The sequence below is a fragment of the Ursus americanus genome, chromosome 12 (genome assembly GCF_024610735.1).
Source record: "Ursus americanus isolate L20-20 chromosome 12, mUrsAme1.1.p, whole genome shotgun sequence".
Lineage (NCBI taxonomy): Eukaryota > Metazoa > Chordata > Mammalia > Carnivora > Ursidae > Ursus > Ursus americanus.
In genome coordinates, this window is record NC_142138.1 from 4,668,333 (window position 1) to 4,685,796 (window position 17,464).

The window sequence follows — 17,464 nt, forward strand, 5'->3', positions numbered from 1 at the left end:
GCCTCTTGTTCCTCCACTTTAGAATGGGGATAATAATACCTACTTTGTTGTGTTAGTCACTCTGTTGTAAGACCTTTCAGGAACAAGAGTATCTTTATAAATAATCAATAAAATACTTACCAGAGAGCTCAGAGGTGACAGAAATCATTTTCTGCAAAGAGGACCAGTTAGGAGGCATGACTCTGTTTTGGACAGGTTGAGTTCACGGTGCCTATAAGACATCTGGGCAGTTAGTAGGCATGGAATTCATAAAGGAAGTCAGGTGCTGATTTGGAAATCATAAAATAAAGGGGTGGCAGGGTGAAGACTTTGTCATGAAATGAAATGACTCAGGCAGAGTATGTGACAGGAGAAGAAAGAGACCATTTTCTGTGAGATCTTATCTCTGGTTTCTCCCAGCCAGTCCTCCTTTAAAACCAGCTGTGGACATGGAACAAGATGATGTACCCCTTTCCCCTCTCCCCAAGCCTGGGTATTGTGAGACACCCGGGTGAGGAGAGGGGACTGGGTATGGCTAGAGCCTTGGGATGAGGCTGACTGCTCTGTGGGAGAAAGTCAGTCCCTCAGCTAGCACGTACCTGTCCCCAGCGGAGAATGCGGTTGAGGGCAGTAAACATTAATGAGTTGGGGGAATGGGCAAAAGGCAAGGGAGCTGCTTGTGCAGAGCGCGGTACTCACAAAACCAGAGATACCTTTTCTTTCACAGCTGCCTGTCTCCCTGCTGAAGCTACCCTGCTCAAGTCCCACAGGAACTCTGTAGAAGCCTGAGTGGGAAAATTTGGCATCTGTTAAAATCAGCACTCTTGGAAAACCAGGAAATAACCCCATACTTTCGTGTCTCTGACTTCCCAGCCTCCTGATTACATCCATGGGGCACATCAAGCTTACTGACTTTGGCCTTTCTAAAATTGGCCTCATGAGCCTGACAACAAACTTGTATGAGGGCCACATTGAAAAGGATGCCCGGGAGTTCCTGGACAAGCAGGTAAGGAAGGATGGTTGAGACCTTGGGGGTTGAGGTCCAGACTTCAGAATATGTGGAAGGGGCCACATATTTACCCCTGTAGCTACATGTTAAGAGTGGGAGCTGCTATCGTTTCCGCCTTTTGGTTCCATTGAGATAAGGTAGTACATTTGGAAAATGGGGTGGGCCTCAAGAATCATAATGGATATAAAATCCAAAATCATCTTCTTCCTCAGGGTTTGGAGAAAATAGGTCATGTAACCATTGTTACTCTCAGAGACTCACCTGAAATTAGTCCTGAACCTCCTAGGCTCAGTCAAGGGCAAGGCTCTTCTGGAGTCTGTTGTTGTTGGAACACAGCTCCAAGTCTCCACTGGGCTGTGGCCCAGCTTCCTGAGAGTAGCCTCTGGATGTTCCCTGATTTGACAGTTCAGACGGTAACCGTTTGCAAGTCCCTGTAGTGGTCATGTGACTGTAGGGACTATCTTTTGAGAGACTGGAGGGCAGAGGCCAGTTTTGGGAACTAGATGCCATAAAGAGGTGTCGAGGGCTTGGGGGTGGTTGTTCCAGGCTAGAATTAAATGTTTTGGTTAATTGGGAAGTACATGAACTCACCCCACCAGCAGTTCCAACTCTGACACCCCGGGTTCCTATTGATCTTGCTCTCTAACCAAAGTAAGCTGAGTCCTCATTCAGAGACTTCTCCAGAGGTGGGAGCATCCCCACCCCTTCAGCCGTGATGCCAGTGAGCTGCCTCAGGATGCTGAGCCAGCCTGGCTCTCTGTGCCCAGGTATGCGGGACCCCGGAGTACATTGCGCCTGAGGTGATCCTGCGTCAGGGCTACGGGAAGCCAGTGGACTGGTGGGCCATGGGCATAATCCTGTATGAGTTCCTGGTGGGTTGCGTCCCTTTCTTTGGAGATACTCCGGAGGAGCTCTTTGGGCAAGTGATCAGTGGTAGGTACCATCACTCTGGCACACTGGGGAGACAGAGTCTGGATCCACAAATGGGATTTATGCATGCACCTGTGAGGCTCATGTTGTGAATTCGTGTGTGTGTGTGTGTAGTATGCTTGACTCTTAGATGTGTGTGCGCGCGCGCACGTGTCCTCTGTCACCCAGGGCTTGTTCTGTTTGTGTTCACGTCTCCCCCGTATGGGCATGAGTGTGCCTGTGGTGTGTGTGTGTGTGTGTCCTATGGTTTGTATGCGTGTGAGCGTACTAGTGTCTGCGGTGTAGAGTCAGGCTGAGCTAGAGCTTCAGGGCAGCGCAAGTCCGGGATCACAGGATGGGCCACGGCGAGCGGCTGGGAGACCCCCTAGGAGGACAGGAACCTATAGACCTTAAGGAGTTGGGTCCCAGGCAAGGCCCTCTCTGCCTCCCTCCCCATATCTTGTCCTAGAACCCTCTTCTTTATCTCCCCACTCTGCAGCCTCTGAGACCCTCCTCTAACCCACTCTTTCCCTCTTTCCCCCAACTCTTCAGATGAGATTGTGTGGCCTGAGGGGGATGATGCTCTGCCGCCAGATGCCCAGGACCTCACCTCTAAACTGCTCCATCAGAACCCTCTGGAGAGACTGGGTACAGGTAGGACAGGCCCCACTGACCTTTCTCACAACTTGGAAGAGGGAGGTTGAGTCCATGCATCCGGGAAGCTCAGGCTTCAGGTGTGGGGAACGCGTCTGATCCTGAGACTGCCCTGCTCCTGTGAGCGCAGGAAGAGAGGTGCTGGGGCCGAGGCCGTCGGGACTGGCCTCTTGAGGTCTGGGTTCTCACTGGACTTGCCGGTCTGGACGCCACACAGCTCATCCCGCACCCTTGCCCATGCCCCTCCTGTCCGCAGGCAGCGCCTCTGAGGTGAAGCAGCACTCATTCTTTACCGGTCTGGACTGGACAGGACTTCTTCGCCAGAAGGCTGAATTTATTCCTCAACTGGAGTCAGAGGATGATACCAGCTACTTTGACAGTAAGGCCACTGGGGGGACCGGGAGGCCTGGGGATCTGTTTGCCCAGAAAGCCCTGTGCACCCTAAACTTGGCATCAGGACAACTTCTCCAGGCCCTCTGAGGTCTGGTAAGGGTCAGAAGGAGGCACCACCAGGGACCTCTGAAGGGAACCGTCCTGTGTGTCTGATCCAGCCCGCTCAGAGCGCTACCACCATGTGGACTCAGAGGACGAGGAAGAAGTGAGTGAGGATGGCTGCCTGGAGATCCGCCAGTTCTCTTCGTGCTCTCCACGCTTCAGCAAGGTGCGACCGAACAGGCCCGGGCTGGGCAGGACAGGAGGACTGGGAGAAGCGGGCCTGTCAGGGGCCATGGCTGGGGCAGGTGTGGGGAGCAGGGGATGGGGCTGCCCCTAGGAAAAGAGGAAGAAAGGGCTGGGCCTGCATATGACGGGTACTGCAAGAACCCCTCCAGGCCCTGACAGTGGAAGACTGCTTCCTCGAATATTCACCTGGTATGGAGGAGGGAAGGGCAGAACTGGTTCCAATTCCTGGGTTTCAGGTGCCAAGGATACTTTTGGGAGGTGCGGCTGTTGGGGCCTGTCCCCAGCACAGACTCTGTGCCCACAGGTGTATAGTAGCATGGAGCGGCTCTCGCTGCTCGAGGAGCGCCGGGCCCCACCCCCCACCAAGCGCAGCCTGAGCGAGGAGAAGGACGACCGCTCTGATGGCCTGGCAGGGCTGAAGGGCCGAGACCGGAGCTGGGTGATTGGTTCCCCTGAGATGTGAGCACCCAGAACTCCCCTAGGGTGGGCAGCACAGCCATCCATCAGTTGTTACAGATCATGGGCGAGATTCAGATGCGGGGCGGAGTGCTGGTGGCAGTGAGGGGGCATCACGAGCATGGCTTCCAGAGGAGTGTCTGAGGGAAGAAGTTCTGTGACTTATAACCCTTGTGAGCCCCTAAGGAAGCCTGGGCTAGAGGAGGGAGACCGCCTGCCTATCTCACCCGGACCTTGTGTCTCACAGATTGCGGAAGCGACTGTCGGTGTCCGAGTCATCCCACACAGAGAGTGACTCAAGCCCTCCACTCACAGTGCGACGCCGCTGCTCAGGCCTCCTGGATGCTCCCCGCTTCCCTGAGGGCCCTGATGAGGCCAGTAGCACCCCCAGGAGACAGCAGCAAGAGGGTACATGGCTTCTGACACCCCCTCCTGGAGAAGGGGTATCTGGGCCTGTCCCTGAACGGCCAGTGGAGCGGCGGCTGAAGCTAGACGAAGAGCCCTTTGGCCCAAGCTGCGGTTCCGGCCCAGGTGTGGCCCAGCAGGTGGCCAGAGGGCCTGGAATGGAGGGTACTGCGGGCGGGCAGGGTGGCCAGGCTTGGTGGCACTGCAGGTTTCATTGCTCACTTGGGCCCACAGCTGTGGAGACTCGAGGAGGCCGTGGGACCCCACAGCTGACTGAGGGAGCCACAGCCAAGGCCATCAGTGACCTAGCCGTACGCAGGGCCCGCCACCGGCTGCTCTCTGGGGACTCTGTGGAAAAGCGCACCACTCGCCCCATCAACAAAGTTATCAAGTCTGCCTCAGCCACAACCCTGTCCCTCCTCATTCCTGCAGGTAGGACCGCCAGGGAACTAGGATAAAACTCACAGGAAGGGCCTTGAGATCTCTGTGGGTCTGTGGCAGGGGTCTGCATGTGGCAGGTATGCCTGTGCATTGTGTGTTGAGGAGCAGGTATCCGAGGGGCTGTGTGTCACAGCTGCCCCCTTGTCATGAGAGGAGAGACCTGTAGAGGTGTGCATTGGTGTCGGGTTGCGTGTGCATGTGCCACGGAGCAGGGTGGTACCGTGTAACAAGCACCAGCTCTGAGGCACAGAGCTTACATTCAAATCCTGGTTCCATCACCAAATGGCTGTTGACCTTGGCAAAGTTGCTTAACCTCTCTGGGCCTCAAGTTCCTCATCAAAAAACTAGTGGTAGCTCGTAGGGCAATTGCGATGTTTGAACATGTATGAGAGCGTATGTGGCCCCTGAAGGGTACAAGTGCGCGCTCAGTGCTAGCTGCCGTTGCCTCCTGGGGCGGGTCTGCGCACGTGAGGAGCTTTGCTGCTCTAAGTCTGTGGGGAAGACGTCCCCAGGCTTAGGCTCTGCCTGTGACTACAGCTGCCTGGGATCAGCAGCCTAGATAGGGCTGGGCTGGGAACATGGCCAGTCCTGGGGCCTCTGACCTGCTCAGTCCTGTCTTTCCTTCTCCAGAACACACCTGCTCTCCATTGGCCAGCCCCATGTCCCCACATTCCCAGTCATCCAACCCATCATCCAGGGATTCTTCTCCAAGCAGGGACTTCCTGCCAGCTCTCAGCAGCTCGAGGCCCCCCATCATCATCCACCGAGCTGGCAAGAAGTATGGCTTCACCCTGCGGGCCATCCGTGTCTACATGGGTGACTCGGATGTCTACACTGTGCACCACATGGTGTGGGTATGTCTTGCCCTCCTGATCTGTTGTCTCCCAGTTTCATTATTCCTCCGCCTTCCCCTCACCAGGGCCTGTCTGTCCCTGCTTCTGTCCCTGCCCACACTATCCTCAGGGGTACAAGGGAGGTGGGTCACAGCAGAACCAGGCCCCATACTTCACGCTCAGGCTCCAGACTGAGGACTGTTATCTCCCTGGGGCAGCACGTGGAGGATGGAGGTCCAGCCAGTGAGGCGGGGCTTCGTCAGGGTGACCTCATCACTCATGTCAACGGGGAGCCTGTGCATGGGCTGGTGCATACAGAAGTGGTGGAGCTGATTCTGAAGGTTAGTGCTGGGTGTGCTGCCTCTGCGGTCCCCGAATGACCCTGGCCCTGTGAGTCTGTGACTGGCCATAAGGGAGTGGGAGAGTTGGGCACACATGGCACTGAGGACAGAGGCACCCAAAGCAGTGGGTTTTCACTGGAAAGCGACGTCCTCACTGACCAAGGCACAGGGATCCTTCCAAAGAACAAGACAGACGAGCCTCTTTCTCCCTCCTCAACCCCAAACTGCCCAGGCTCCAGTTGGAGCCATTCCCTAATCTGTGAAGAGGGAAGGAAGGCCTGTGGTTCAGACTTGTTAACACAGGGGCAAAAGCTTAGAGCTGTGGTGTCGCCGTGCCCAAGGGTAAGGGTGGGAGCAAGATTATGTTCACTACCTTAGCTTGGGTTCACGCTCTATTCCCCAGAGTGGAAACAAGGTGTCTATTTCAACAACGCCCTTGGAGAACACATCCATTAAAGTGGGGCCAGCTCGGAAGGGCAGCTACAAGGCCAAGATGGCCCGAAGGAGTAAGCGGAGCCGGGGCAAAGATGGGCAAGAAAGGTGAGCCAGACTGAGGCACCTGGGTGGCTAGTATGTGCTGCGGGCCCTGGCCACTGGGCACAGTATGTGCTGTGCCCCAACTCAGCCCTTGACCCTTGTTTCTGCAGCAGAAAAAGGAGCTCCCTATTCCGGAAGATCACCAAGCAGGCATCCCTGCTCCACACCAGCCGCAGCCTTTCCTCCCTTAACCGCTCCTTATCATCAGGGGAGAGTGGGCCAGGCTCTCCCACACACAGCCACAGCCTTTCCCCCCGATCTCCCACTCAGGGCTACCGGGTGACCCCCGATGCCGTGCATTCAGGTAGGAAGTGCTCCCTGCAGATCTCAGAGACAGCCCCTGGGAGGTAGGAAAGAGCCTAGGCTCTCTGTGCTTCTCTGTGGCCCCACTCTGAAACTCATTCACCCTACCCCCTTAAAGACCCGGCAGTCTTGGGGAGGAGGGGACAGGGGTGGAGAGTGACTTATTTCTGTAGCTTGGGCTCTGGATCGCTGGTGGGGTCACCTTGATCCTGGGACATTCCAGGGCTAGCCCTGTCTTGCCCCTCAGTCACTTCTATCAGCTAACATTGCTCTGCCTTTGTCTGTGTGTCTGTCTGTGTGTGCAAAGTGGGAGGGAATTCGTCACAGAGCAGCTCCCCCAGCTCCAGCGTGCCCAGTTCTCCAGCCGGCTCTGGGCACACACGGCCCAGCTCCCTGCACGGCCTGGCACCCAAGCTCCAGCGCCAGTACCGCTCTCCGCGGCGCAAGTCGGCCGGCAGCATCCCATTGTCACCACTGGCCCACACCCCTTCCCCACCGCCAGCAGCTTCACCCCAGCGCTCCCCATCACCCCTGTCTGGCCACGGAGCCCAGGCCTTCCCCGCCAAGCTTCACTTGTCACCTCCTCTGGGCAGGCAGCTCTCACGGCCCAAGAGTGCAGAGCCACCCCGCTCACCACTGCTAAAGAGAGTACAATCAGCTGAGAAACTGGCAGCTGCACTTGCTGCTTCCGAGAAGAAGCTCTCTACTTCTCGAAAGCATAGCCTTGACCTGCCCCACCCCGAGCTAAAGAAGGAACTGCCACCCAGGGAAGTCGGCCCTCTAGAGGTGGTTGGGACCAGGAGTGTACTGTCTGGGAAAGGGGCACTGCCCGGGAAGGGGGTGCTGCAGCCTTCTCCCTCATGGGCCCTAGGCACCCTCCGACAGGACCGGGCTGAACGGCGAGAGTCACTGCAGAAGCAGGAAGCCATCCGTGAGGTTGACTCCTCAGAGGATGACGCCGAGGAGGGGCCCGAGAACAGCCAAGATGTACAGGAGCCGAGCTTGGCACCAACCCCAGAAGTGGGCCGGGTCCCTCCCCTCACAGGAGCAGGAGAGGGTGAGGAAGAGGATGCCTTTTTGTCCAGGGACCCCAAGAGGCAGAGCCCAGTGGTCCCAGGCCTACTGACAGAGGTCACACTGAAGCCTCCCAGAATGGAAGGCCCTAGTGTCCCCCAGAGGAAGCTTGGGATCCCACAAGCCTTTGAGGAGGCTGCCAGCTCCTCATCAGCGGCCCCCAGCCTCAGTAAGGCTGGACCCACAGACCCCATTCCTCCTGAAGGCTGCTGGAAGGCCCAGCACTTCCGCACCCAGGCACTCACAGCACTTTGTCCCAGCTCTTCAGGACTTCTCTCCACCAGTCGCTCTGCTGCCTCCTCCACCTCTGGAGAGTCAGGCCCATGGTCTTGGAAATTTCTTGTCGAGGGTCCAGACAGGGCATCCCCAAGCAGAAAGGCGACAATGGAAGGTGGGATGGCCAGCTCCCCAGATTTGGAAACCATAACTCCAGCCCACCCTGAGAACCTGTCTCCCAGACAGGCGGGGAAGTCATGGCCACCTGGTGCCCCTGGGCTGGTCCATCCACCTTGTGAGTTTCCCCACCAAAGCTGGCTATGGGAGCCCGAGTGCACACAGAGAGAGAAAGAGGAGCCAGCCCTGGGCATCACCAAAGTGCCTGATGCCTCAGGTGACAGGAGGCAGGACGTTCCATGCAGAAGCTGCCCCCTCACCCAGGAGCCTGGGCCCAGCCTACTCCGGAGGGGCCGAGACCCAGGGGGCCCTCAAAAGCATCAGGACTTGGCACTGGTACCTGATGAGCTTTTAAAGCAAACATAGCAGTTGTTTGCCATTTCTTGCACTCAGACCTGTGTAATACACGCTCTTGGAAACCATCTTTGTCTTTCGCGTCTTTCTTTCAGTCAACACAAATGTACCTCAAGGTCTATGTTGCTGCTGGGAGTACTTTCCCACTGTCAGGGGAGGGTTGCCTAGCCCAACCTGGCTTCCCAGAGACCATGACATCTGAGCTCAAACCTGAGGAACAGATGACAGGTAGTGGTGTGCTGGGTTAGGAGTGCGGATTAGGAGTGTCCAGGCAAAGAGTACAGCGCCGACCATATACCTGGTATATTCAAGGAACTGAAACCAAAGTGGAAATGGGTCTAGTGAGTTTAGACGTTCTGTAGGTGATGGGGAACCATAGAAGACCACATAGCAACTAATTATCTCTGCTTTATAGAAGAGGGAAACTCAGGTTTTCGGATAGTAACAGAGCTTGGGCAGAACTAGGATTAGAACCCAGGTCTCTCTCTCGACTCCAGAAACCACCGTTATCTTCTTACCTGGAGTTCTTCATAACCAGAAAATGAGGAGGAAAAGAGATGGAGAGAGGTGAAGAGTTAAACTTGGGCTATATGTGAGGTACCTGATGGACATCCAGAAGGTGACTGGATGCATGGGCCTGGAACTCAATAGGAAACTCTAGACTGAAGAAATTTGAGAGCCATCAATGTGTCAATAGTGGTACATTGAGGAGCGTTAGCATTTAAGTCAAAGAAGACTTAGAAGCAGCAGCTAGAAAAGGGTCTTAAACTCCAAGAGAGGGAAAAGTTTTGAAGTGGATGGAGAAATTACTTGTTAAAACGTTGAAGGCCCATTAAGATGAAAATACAGAATTGCCTTAATGTTTGTAGTCAGTGAGCCCTTCCTGGGCTTTTGTCAGGCAGGCCTTACTACTGGAGGTGGACATTACTGAGGTGGGTGAGTGGATGGTGTGTGTGGGGGAGGGACATCTGTGGGACCGTTGTGTTGGCGGAGTCAGGAGATGGCATTGCAGGAGCCGGGAGTAGGGCTGTGCCAGGGGACCTCCACGGTGATGCAGGGCTTTTCAAACCGTGGTCTTGCACTAACTGTCCCATAATCCAATGCTTAGGTTTGAAGGAGAGGCGTCCAGAGGCCTGGAGACGGGAAAATGCCTCGGCCACTGGCTGGGTGCCTCCTGCGCCCCGCAGCCTCTGTAACCGTGCATGGAGAAGGCTGTGGCCGCCAGAGGGCGTGCCCTGCCCGTGGTGCCAGAGTCCACAAGTAGATGTCTGGCCCCTTAGCCTTCAGTCCTTTTTCTTTTTTTAATGTTTTTTATTATGTTAGTCACCATACAGTACATCCCCGGTTTCCAATGTAAAGTTCGATGATTCATTAGTTGCGTATAACACCCAGTCCCTTCTTGAACTCACTTCTTCCTTCAGTCTTTCACTGGCCGCAGACCCTCAGCCAGCCTGTACTGGATGCTGGGAACACAGGGAACCGCCTGGGGGAGCCTCCCACGTGTCTCAGGAGCTGGTTAGAAGCACTGCAGCAAAGGTGAAGGAGGTGGGACAGGCACTTCTTGCCACAGTTCCTGTAAGAAAGGAACTGGCCTTTCGGGGGTTGGAAATGGGGGTGGGGGCGGGGGACAGAGGAGGCACAGAGATGCTAAGCATCCTGTGAAGCACCGGCAGCTGCCCCAAGTGCCAGAGGTGCTCCCTTTGAGAAGCACCGCTGGATTAGCCTGAGGGGAGCAAGGAGTTCCTGAAAGAGAACTGCAGGGAAGTGGTGTAATCACACTTCTGTTTTAGGAAGACGCTGGCTGCAGCGTAAGGAGGCTCTAGTGGAATACGCAGACCAGAGAGACAGATGTAGTGAGTGACCTGTTATAGTGGTCTGAACTAGGACGACCTTGAGGCTGGAACGTGTAGGAGCTGGACACAGATTTGTCGGCCATCAGCAAGTAGACGGTAAGGCCATAGGAAGAGATGGCGATTATACAGAGAATATGTGCAGAAGAAAAACCCAAGACATTGGAACTGGCTGAAGGGAAGGGTCCAGGGAAGAGTAACTGAAGTAGGGGATGAGATCCTAAACTTGGGAGAAACCAGACCACTTTAAGAATTTTGTAATTTACCCTGAGTGATTAAAAGTTACTTCATGATTTTACACAGATTCAGATCTGTCTTTGAAAAGAGAACTGATTGTTATGAGACTGGACTGAACTTGAGGGTGGCAACTATGGAAGGAGGGAGGCCTTTTCAGTATTAAGGTTAGAGAGAGTATTGAAGAAATGAAGTTGGGGAGAAGTGATGTCTTTGACATTTAGAAAGTAAAGCTGATATAGGTTGGTGGTGTGTGTTATGTTGACCTGAAACAGAGGAAGGTCTGAAGGATGATGACTGCATTTCTGACTACATAACCAAATGAGGTATGTATTTCCACCACTGAAATGGAAATAATGGAAGAGAACCTGGGCTAGGTGGTGACCCTGCATCCAGTAGGCTGTGAGGTACCTCCCAGTAGAGGTTTGAACAGGAGAAACACAGACAGACATAAACGGCCTAAAGATGGTAGACAGAATCATGGATGTGGATAAAACTACCAGGGAAAAAGTCGCAAGGGAGAAGGCAGCCAGAATTGAACAGAGATCTAGGAGGAAAACCAGAGTTGAGTCATCATGGAGTCCACAGGAGAGTTTTTCATGGCAAGTAGTCAATGACGATGGTTACTGAAGCCCTCAAGGACGGCGGTTTCAGCTGGGGCTGGAACCTGTACTGAAATGGTGGAGGAGAGAAAAAAAAGACAAATTTAGACAGTTTTTATAAAAAGGTTTGGCTTTGAAGGGGGGCAAAGAGATAAAGGAAGAGAGGATTCAGTAGAGGTTAGGAAGTGGAATGAGACACGCTCAACCATGTTTAAATGTCAATGGATGATCTGGTTGAGAGAAAACAACAGTGAAGGAATTGACAACTGATCATGGGAAATTCCTGAGGAGAGAGAAAACAGGATACAAAAATATACACTATTGTGGAAAGGTTGGCTTTTAGTTGGAGGGGGACTACATTTCGTAAGTTACATTTTGTAACATAACAGGAGTTATGTGGATATAGGCAGGTTTGTAGGTTTGGTGGTAGAAAAGTAGGGGAATTCATAACTAAGCAGATGTTTGCTCTGTAAACAAAGTTTGCAATGCCTGTGGGACACTCAAGGCCCCAGTGGATCTAGCCAGCCGACAGGAGGAGTTCAGAAGACAGGACAGGGCTGGAGACAGGAATTTGAGCATCCTATGCAAAAAGTGGGAACAACTCTTGGGATTTCGGGAAATCCTCTATAGTTCCTACGAGTGGGGAGAAAGGACATAGGCAAGAGAATTTAGAGCAGTGGACTGTCCCCTACCCAGCCTGATTTATAATTCAGTATACACCTGAGAGACTATGCAAAGAGGTGGTCACATTTTGTTAATCATGTTCTAACATATAGAAACCTTAAAGTGCTGTGGCAGGAGGGTGATAAGGGCCTTTGGGCAACAAACATTTCCCTGCCCCCAGAACAGACTATGGAAACACTTTTCTTTCCAGGCAGAAAGATGTGATGAGAATCAGTAAGCTGGGCTTTCTGATACTTGAGAATGGGGTGAGGAGGCATCAGCTCTCAGATTTAACTTTCTCAGGACTAGTTTCTTAGTCTCACTGTAGCCTGTGCTGGATGGACGAGATGCTGGTATCATGCCTGTTAGGGTCAGCCTCTCTTGTTCGGGGAAGAGCGCCTCTCGTGGCCCCAGTTCAGCCCCAGGAGCGATCTTTTGGTGTTCATGGGAGAGAAGGTTTGGGAGTTTCAGGGCTTTCAATATCCTAAATCCTCCTCTTGCCGCCCACCCCTAGCCCACCCTCCATAGCACGAGGACAAAAAGGTGCTTTATTGCAATGTCTTTATTGCATTACTGGAGCAAGTTGGCCAGACTGTCCCCTCTTGGGGAAGATAAGAAAACAAAAGACCAAAAAGTATCTCCCCTCACTTCTCCCCTCCCACCCTCCCCACAACTGCACAGCAATGTCTGAACACATCTGGTGACAAGAACAATTTGTAAAAGTGGTCTAGGAACTACATTATGAACTGTCCCAACACAAGACATATAGTTGGCTTCTTTGTGAATCAGATATTTTTACGTAAACTACATGGGGGTTTTTTTGTGGGTTTTTTTTTTTTTTTTTTTTTTGACTACATCAAAGACAACAGAAGAATAGGTTTTTCACAAGTAACAACAGGGCACCAAAGTCACATGCTGGAATTTGTAAGGAAACACGGTTGTTTGTTTGTCACAAGTGGCTAGAGCTAGAGCAAGGATGAGCAGTTGACAGCAGAGAGCCCAGCCAGGCCCCCATCTGCACCCTCTGCTCTGAGGCCACAGAAGCCTCAGAGAGGCCTACTCTGGAGTCTTAATTGGCAACAGAGACCATCTTGAAAACCAGGAATTGTCCAGATGCAATTCTTGGCCAAAAGGACCCCTGAGGCTGGTTCCTTGCAACAAGAAGAGGAGACCTATGGAAGACACCACATTGGCTATCAATGCTTCTTTAGAGCACATGAGGTCCAAAGTAAGTGGGAGGTCCCATCAAGGCTTGGAGATGGAGTAGGGGAGGTATTAGGAAGTCCTAACCTTGACCAAATCAGTGGTAAGGACACAGCCTATACAGTCCTGAGCCCTGGCCAAGATTTACTATCTATGATCAGGAAGAAACAAGATCATTGTTCTGTGATGAAATCTCCACCTGGAAAAGATGGTCACAGGACCTGTGTTCAGCCATCCTCAAGCTGCTTCCATGCTGGTGGCTGGCTTCCCTAGCCAGAAAAACGAGCCCCTCTAGTCTTAGTCTGTCTCTTTACTCTCTGCTTCGGTGAGGCTGCAGTTAGGATGCCACGAAAGAGAATCCCAGGGCCCAAATCATGGGACAGGACCCAGAGCTAGGCTCAGATGAAGGCTGCCAAGACCATGAAGTATAGGAGCTTCATACTACCCCTCCATGTGGTTAGCAGATTGGTCCCTATGCCATTTCCACTGGCTCAGGATCAAGCAAATCATATGGCAACTAGTCGGAAGAGTTATTTTCCAACTTCTCAAATGATCCCTAGGCCTTAGTTCCCACAAAGCAACAAATTCAAGAATGAAAAACAGGAAAGAAAAAGTGAAGGAATATAGGATTAAAAAAAGAGCAGTCCTTCGCCACAAGCCAGCCCTTACCTATAAGTGTAGGTACTAGACAGTGCTAACTCCCTCCCCACGCACCCTTTATGTCTGCCTGAAAAGAAGCAACACATGGTTCAAGGTCACAGGCATGCATCTTTACTCCCATTTTATTTTAAAAGAGAGTCAGAAAACACTAGATTTTCATACCAGAAAGGAGGGATTTCTTGCACCCAATCTTGAGCATCCAGCTGCTGAAGCAGGTTCAACACCAGGTGTAAGGCCATCCAGCAGCAACTAGCCTGACTTTACTCAGTAAAACCTTCAGCAAGACTTCAACCTGGCCCTGCGGAGAAGACATGTGCAGCTGGCTTTCAGTTAAGGGCTTAAGTCAGAACATGACACTGGAGGGAGGGGTTCCTCTGTCTGCCTCGCCTAATCCTGAAACCGTGATGGAACCAAAGAAAGGCCGAAGATAAGCCTTTCCCTTCCTATCCTCATTGTTAGTAACTCTAGAGGTTTTTCCAAAATTTTTAATCTACTTTTACATCATGGTCCATTCTAAACCCTGTCACCAAGATAAGTGCTCAGGGAAAGCGGTATTTATTTCTTTCATTCCACAACTAGAGCTTTCCTAGCTGCAAACCTTCTGCACCAAGACCCAGATATCGGCTGCTTCTCTAGTTCAGCCAGGATGCCTGACTGCACAGCTTTGGACTCAAACAGCTGACTCACTCTGAGCCTATTATGGTTCCAGCATTGGCTCAGAGGCAGCTGAACTCTATTTGTCGAGAGAGTGTTGACTGATGGGGGTGGGGCATAACGGAGGTAGGAGTACACGCCTGCCTCTAGCTCCACTCGCCTAGCTTCACTCAGCTGGAAGGCTTAAACCACATGGAGCAGAAGATTCCTGGCCTAAAATCAGGGCCACTGGAGCATGAGGACAGTCTGTGCACATCATCTTAATGGCAGGCTCACAAAAATGGCGAAGAGAAAAACTTCCAGATGGCTTTTACTAACAGTCTAAACTCCAAGCCATTATTCCCTCTCCTTACAGAAGTTTCAGAAACCACTGCATGGAAGCACACGGGTAATGTGGACGACCCTCACTCCAGACACAGAGCCTCCGGGTCTGTGAACTGCTGAGGCCCCTACTGTAGTCTGGCTCCCTTCCTGCTACAACCTTCGCCACCTATTGCTCCCCGAATCCCTACCCTGCAAAGGACAGGGAGATGAAGGGAATTAAACCATGTTTACTGTTTTTGCAGGGCCTTTAAATCTGGGGAAGCACATATAAGACTGTTGCTGATATCATTATTTGGTATGTCAAGCCATCTAAAAGCACTGGATTGTACCTTTTCTTTACTCATACAAACAAGTTACAAAGGTTTTCAACAACAGATCGTTCTTTAGGCTAAGGAAACACCACACAAGCACCAACTTCATTTTATGATTCAAAGCTCACCATGCCCACAAAAAGAACACTATTCCTCATCTCTGAGAAACAAGGGCAGGGCAGAAGGAGTTACACTGACCAATTTTAGTGTTTGCTAAAACTAACAAATTCTAGTTTTCCTTTCACTTTCAAGTTTTGGTACAGAAGTATGCATTCAGATACTAGTGCTGTCTTCTTCCATCAGACCTTAGTCTCGCAACAAACATTGTTCTGCTGAGATCAGTTTGGTTTCTAAACATAATGCTTCTTTAGAGGGAGGAGCTACTGAGATGCTGACGCCTAACTTAGGTTAGTTAGTAAAGTATCTTCAGTTGAAGGTGTTTTTACCCCCTTGACTAAGATTCTCTAAATGAAATCCCAAGCCTCCCCATTTCCTTTGGTTGTCTTTTTCACCAAATGCCATTCTACCACGGAACCAAACCAGGAACCAAAACAGCCCTCGTTTTGGGAGGAAGTTAAGAGAGACCGCCAGCTCAAAACAGAACTCCCCACAGAGCCAAGCCCCTGTCACACTCTCAGAGACGAAGACCAAGAGACGTGGACTCTTCAGAGATTTTCAGATTTAACCCCCCACCCCCATCAAACCTAATGTGTTCTGTTGAGGGTGCCTGGCTAAACAAAACAAAAACCCCAATGAAAGAGACTTTCCAAAAAAACATCTGCTTCCAGCTTCCTATGTCAGTGCAGCGGCACAGCTGAGTCTCAGAGAACCTCAGGCCTCTTGTGCCCCCATCTCGGCCGGCTGCTGCTCGGCCTCTCCACATTCACAGAATCACTTCTTGTGCAAAACAAGCAGTCTACGTAGAAAGAATGCCCTCATAGTCTAATAAAAACTGTAGGAAAAAAATGCTAGAGAGCGACCTCTCTTCCCACTCCCTCTTTATCTGCAGAGTGAGGGCATCTGTGCGTGGACAGGGTAGGCAAGCCTGACGTTGAGGGAGTCGTTGTGCTGAACGAGGGATGTCTGCTGGTAATGCAGCACCAGCTCCTTCAGTGAGCTGTACAGGTTGTAGGGCTCTGCAAAGCCATAGCCCCGAGCAGTGCTGTAGATCACACAGTGCTTCACCTCCCCATCGGCACTGCAAAGACACAACACACAGACACCACAGGGAATTAAGGCAGGTCACGACAGATGAAGAGACCCCAAATGACCAGAAGTCTGAAACAATGTTTCTGCAACAAGGAGGTATAGAAGTGTTTTGTCGAAGTTTGTAAAATGTCACATCCATGTGTGTCCCCTCACCCCTTATAGACTTATCATAGAGATATCTTTCACCTCTCACCAAGACCTGGTGGAACGAAAATGGATGGCTGCACTTAATCTTCAGCTCTGCGTCTTCATGAGGCAAGAATGCACTGGAAAGAGAACGCTTTTTTTTTTTTTTTAAAGCATACAAATCAGTGATTTTTAGAATATTCACAAGGTTGTGGAACAATCACCACTATCTAATTCCAGAATATTTTCATCATCCTAAAAAGAAACCATGTACTCATTAGCAGTCACTCTGTACGCCTCCTCCCCCTGGACCTTGGCAAAACATCGACGACTTTCTGTCTCTACGGATTTGCCTATTTTGGCATTTCATCTAAATGGAAACCTTCGGTACCACACAACCTTCTGTACTTTCACCTTAGCATACTTTCGAAGCTCATCCATGTTGCACATACATCAGTACTTCATCTGTGGCTGCGTAACAGTCTGTCTGGATACCCACATCCTGTTTATCCAGTCATCAACGGAGGGACATTTGGGTTGTTTCTACTTTTTGACTATTATGAATAATGCTGCTCTACATTTGTGTACAAGGTTTTGTACGGACGTACGTTTTTAATTCTCTTGGCTAGAGAGCCAGGCGTGGAACTGCTGAGTCATAGGTATCTCTTTTTGAGGAACTGCCAAACTGTCTTCCAAAGTGGTTGCACCATTTTATACTCTAGCCAGCAGTGTACGAGGGTTCCAATTTTTTTTTTTTAAGATTTTTATTTATTTATGTGACAGAGAGACAGCCAGCAAGAGAGGGAACACAGCAGAGGAGTGGGAGAGGAAGAAGGAGGCTCCCAGCCAAGGAGCCCGATGTGGGACTCGATCCCAGAACGCAGGGACCACGCCCTGAGCCGAAGGCAGACACTTAAGGACTGCGCTACCCAGGCGTACTGAGGGTTCCAATTTCTATACATCCTTGTCAACCCTTGTTATTGTCCTTTTTTATTATAATAATCCTAGTGGTATCTCATTGTGGTTTTGATTTGTACTTCCCTAAGGACTAATGATGTGGAGCATCTTTTCATATGTTTATTGATTATTTATAGATCTTCTTTAAAGGAGCCCTTCAACAGATGACTGGATTAAGAAGTTGTGGTCCATATATACAATGGAATATTACTCAGCTATCAGAAAGAACGAGTTCTCAACATTTGCTACAACATGGACAGCACTGGAGGAGATAATGCTAAGTGAAATAAGTCAAGCAGAGA

At 51.3% G+C, this 17,464-nt stretch overlaps 2 protein-coding genes across 10 annotated transcripts in view; one reads left to right on the forward strand and one right to left on the reverse strand.

The window, feature by feature from the left end:
* The window catches only part of MAST2 (microtubule associated serine/threonine kinase 2), a 204,516-nt gene extending 196,079 nt beyond the window's left edge, over nt 1-8,437 (forward strand). For 6 of the 7 annotated variants that reach the window (XM_087865856.1, XM_045799660.2, XM_045799663.2 and 3 more), the window contains 13 exons: nt 853-985; nt 1,756-1,921; nt 2,450-2,551; nt 2,808-2,930; nt 3,103-3,212; nt 3,537-3,691; nt 3,936-4,219; nt 4,328-4,525; nt 5,165-5,388; nt 5,586-5,708; nt 6,112-6,248; nt 6,356-6,549; nt 6,856-8,437. In XM_087865856.1, the coding sequence (XP_087721982.1) occupies nt 853-985; nt 1,756-1,921; nt 2,450-2,551; nt 2,808-2,930; nt 3,103-3,212; nt 3,537-3,691; nt 3,936-4,219; nt 4,328-4,525; nt 5,165-5,388; nt 5,586-5,708; nt 6,112-6,248; nt 6,356-6,549; nt 6,856-8,381 (3,475 nt within the window). In that variant the 3' untranslated portion in view covers nt 8,382-8,437. The remainder of the gene's footprint in view (nt 1-852; nt 986-1,755; nt 1,922-2,449; nt 2,552-2,807; nt 2,931-3,102; nt 3,213-3,536; nt 3,692-3,935; nt 4,220-4,327; nt 4,526-5,164; nt 5,389-5,585; nt 5,709-6,111; nt 6,249-6,355; nt 6,550-6,855) is intronic. The other variant, XM_045799666.2, reaches the window with a different exon arrangement.
* Nucleotides 8,438-12,262: 3,825 nt separating this feature from the next.
* Nucleotides 12,263-17,464, reverse strand: part of PIK3R3 (phosphoinositide-3-kinase regulatory subunit 3) — a 123,947-nt gene continuing 118,745 nt past the window's right edge. For all 3 annotated transcript variants that reach the window (XM_045799656.2, XM_087865857.1, XM_045799657.2), the window contains one exon: nt 12,263-16,068. In XM_045799656.2, the coding sequence (XP_045655612.1) occupies nt 15,870-16,068 (199 nt within the window). In that variant the 3' untranslated portion in view covers nt 12,263-15,869. The remainder of the gene's footprint in view (nt 16,069-17,464) is intronic.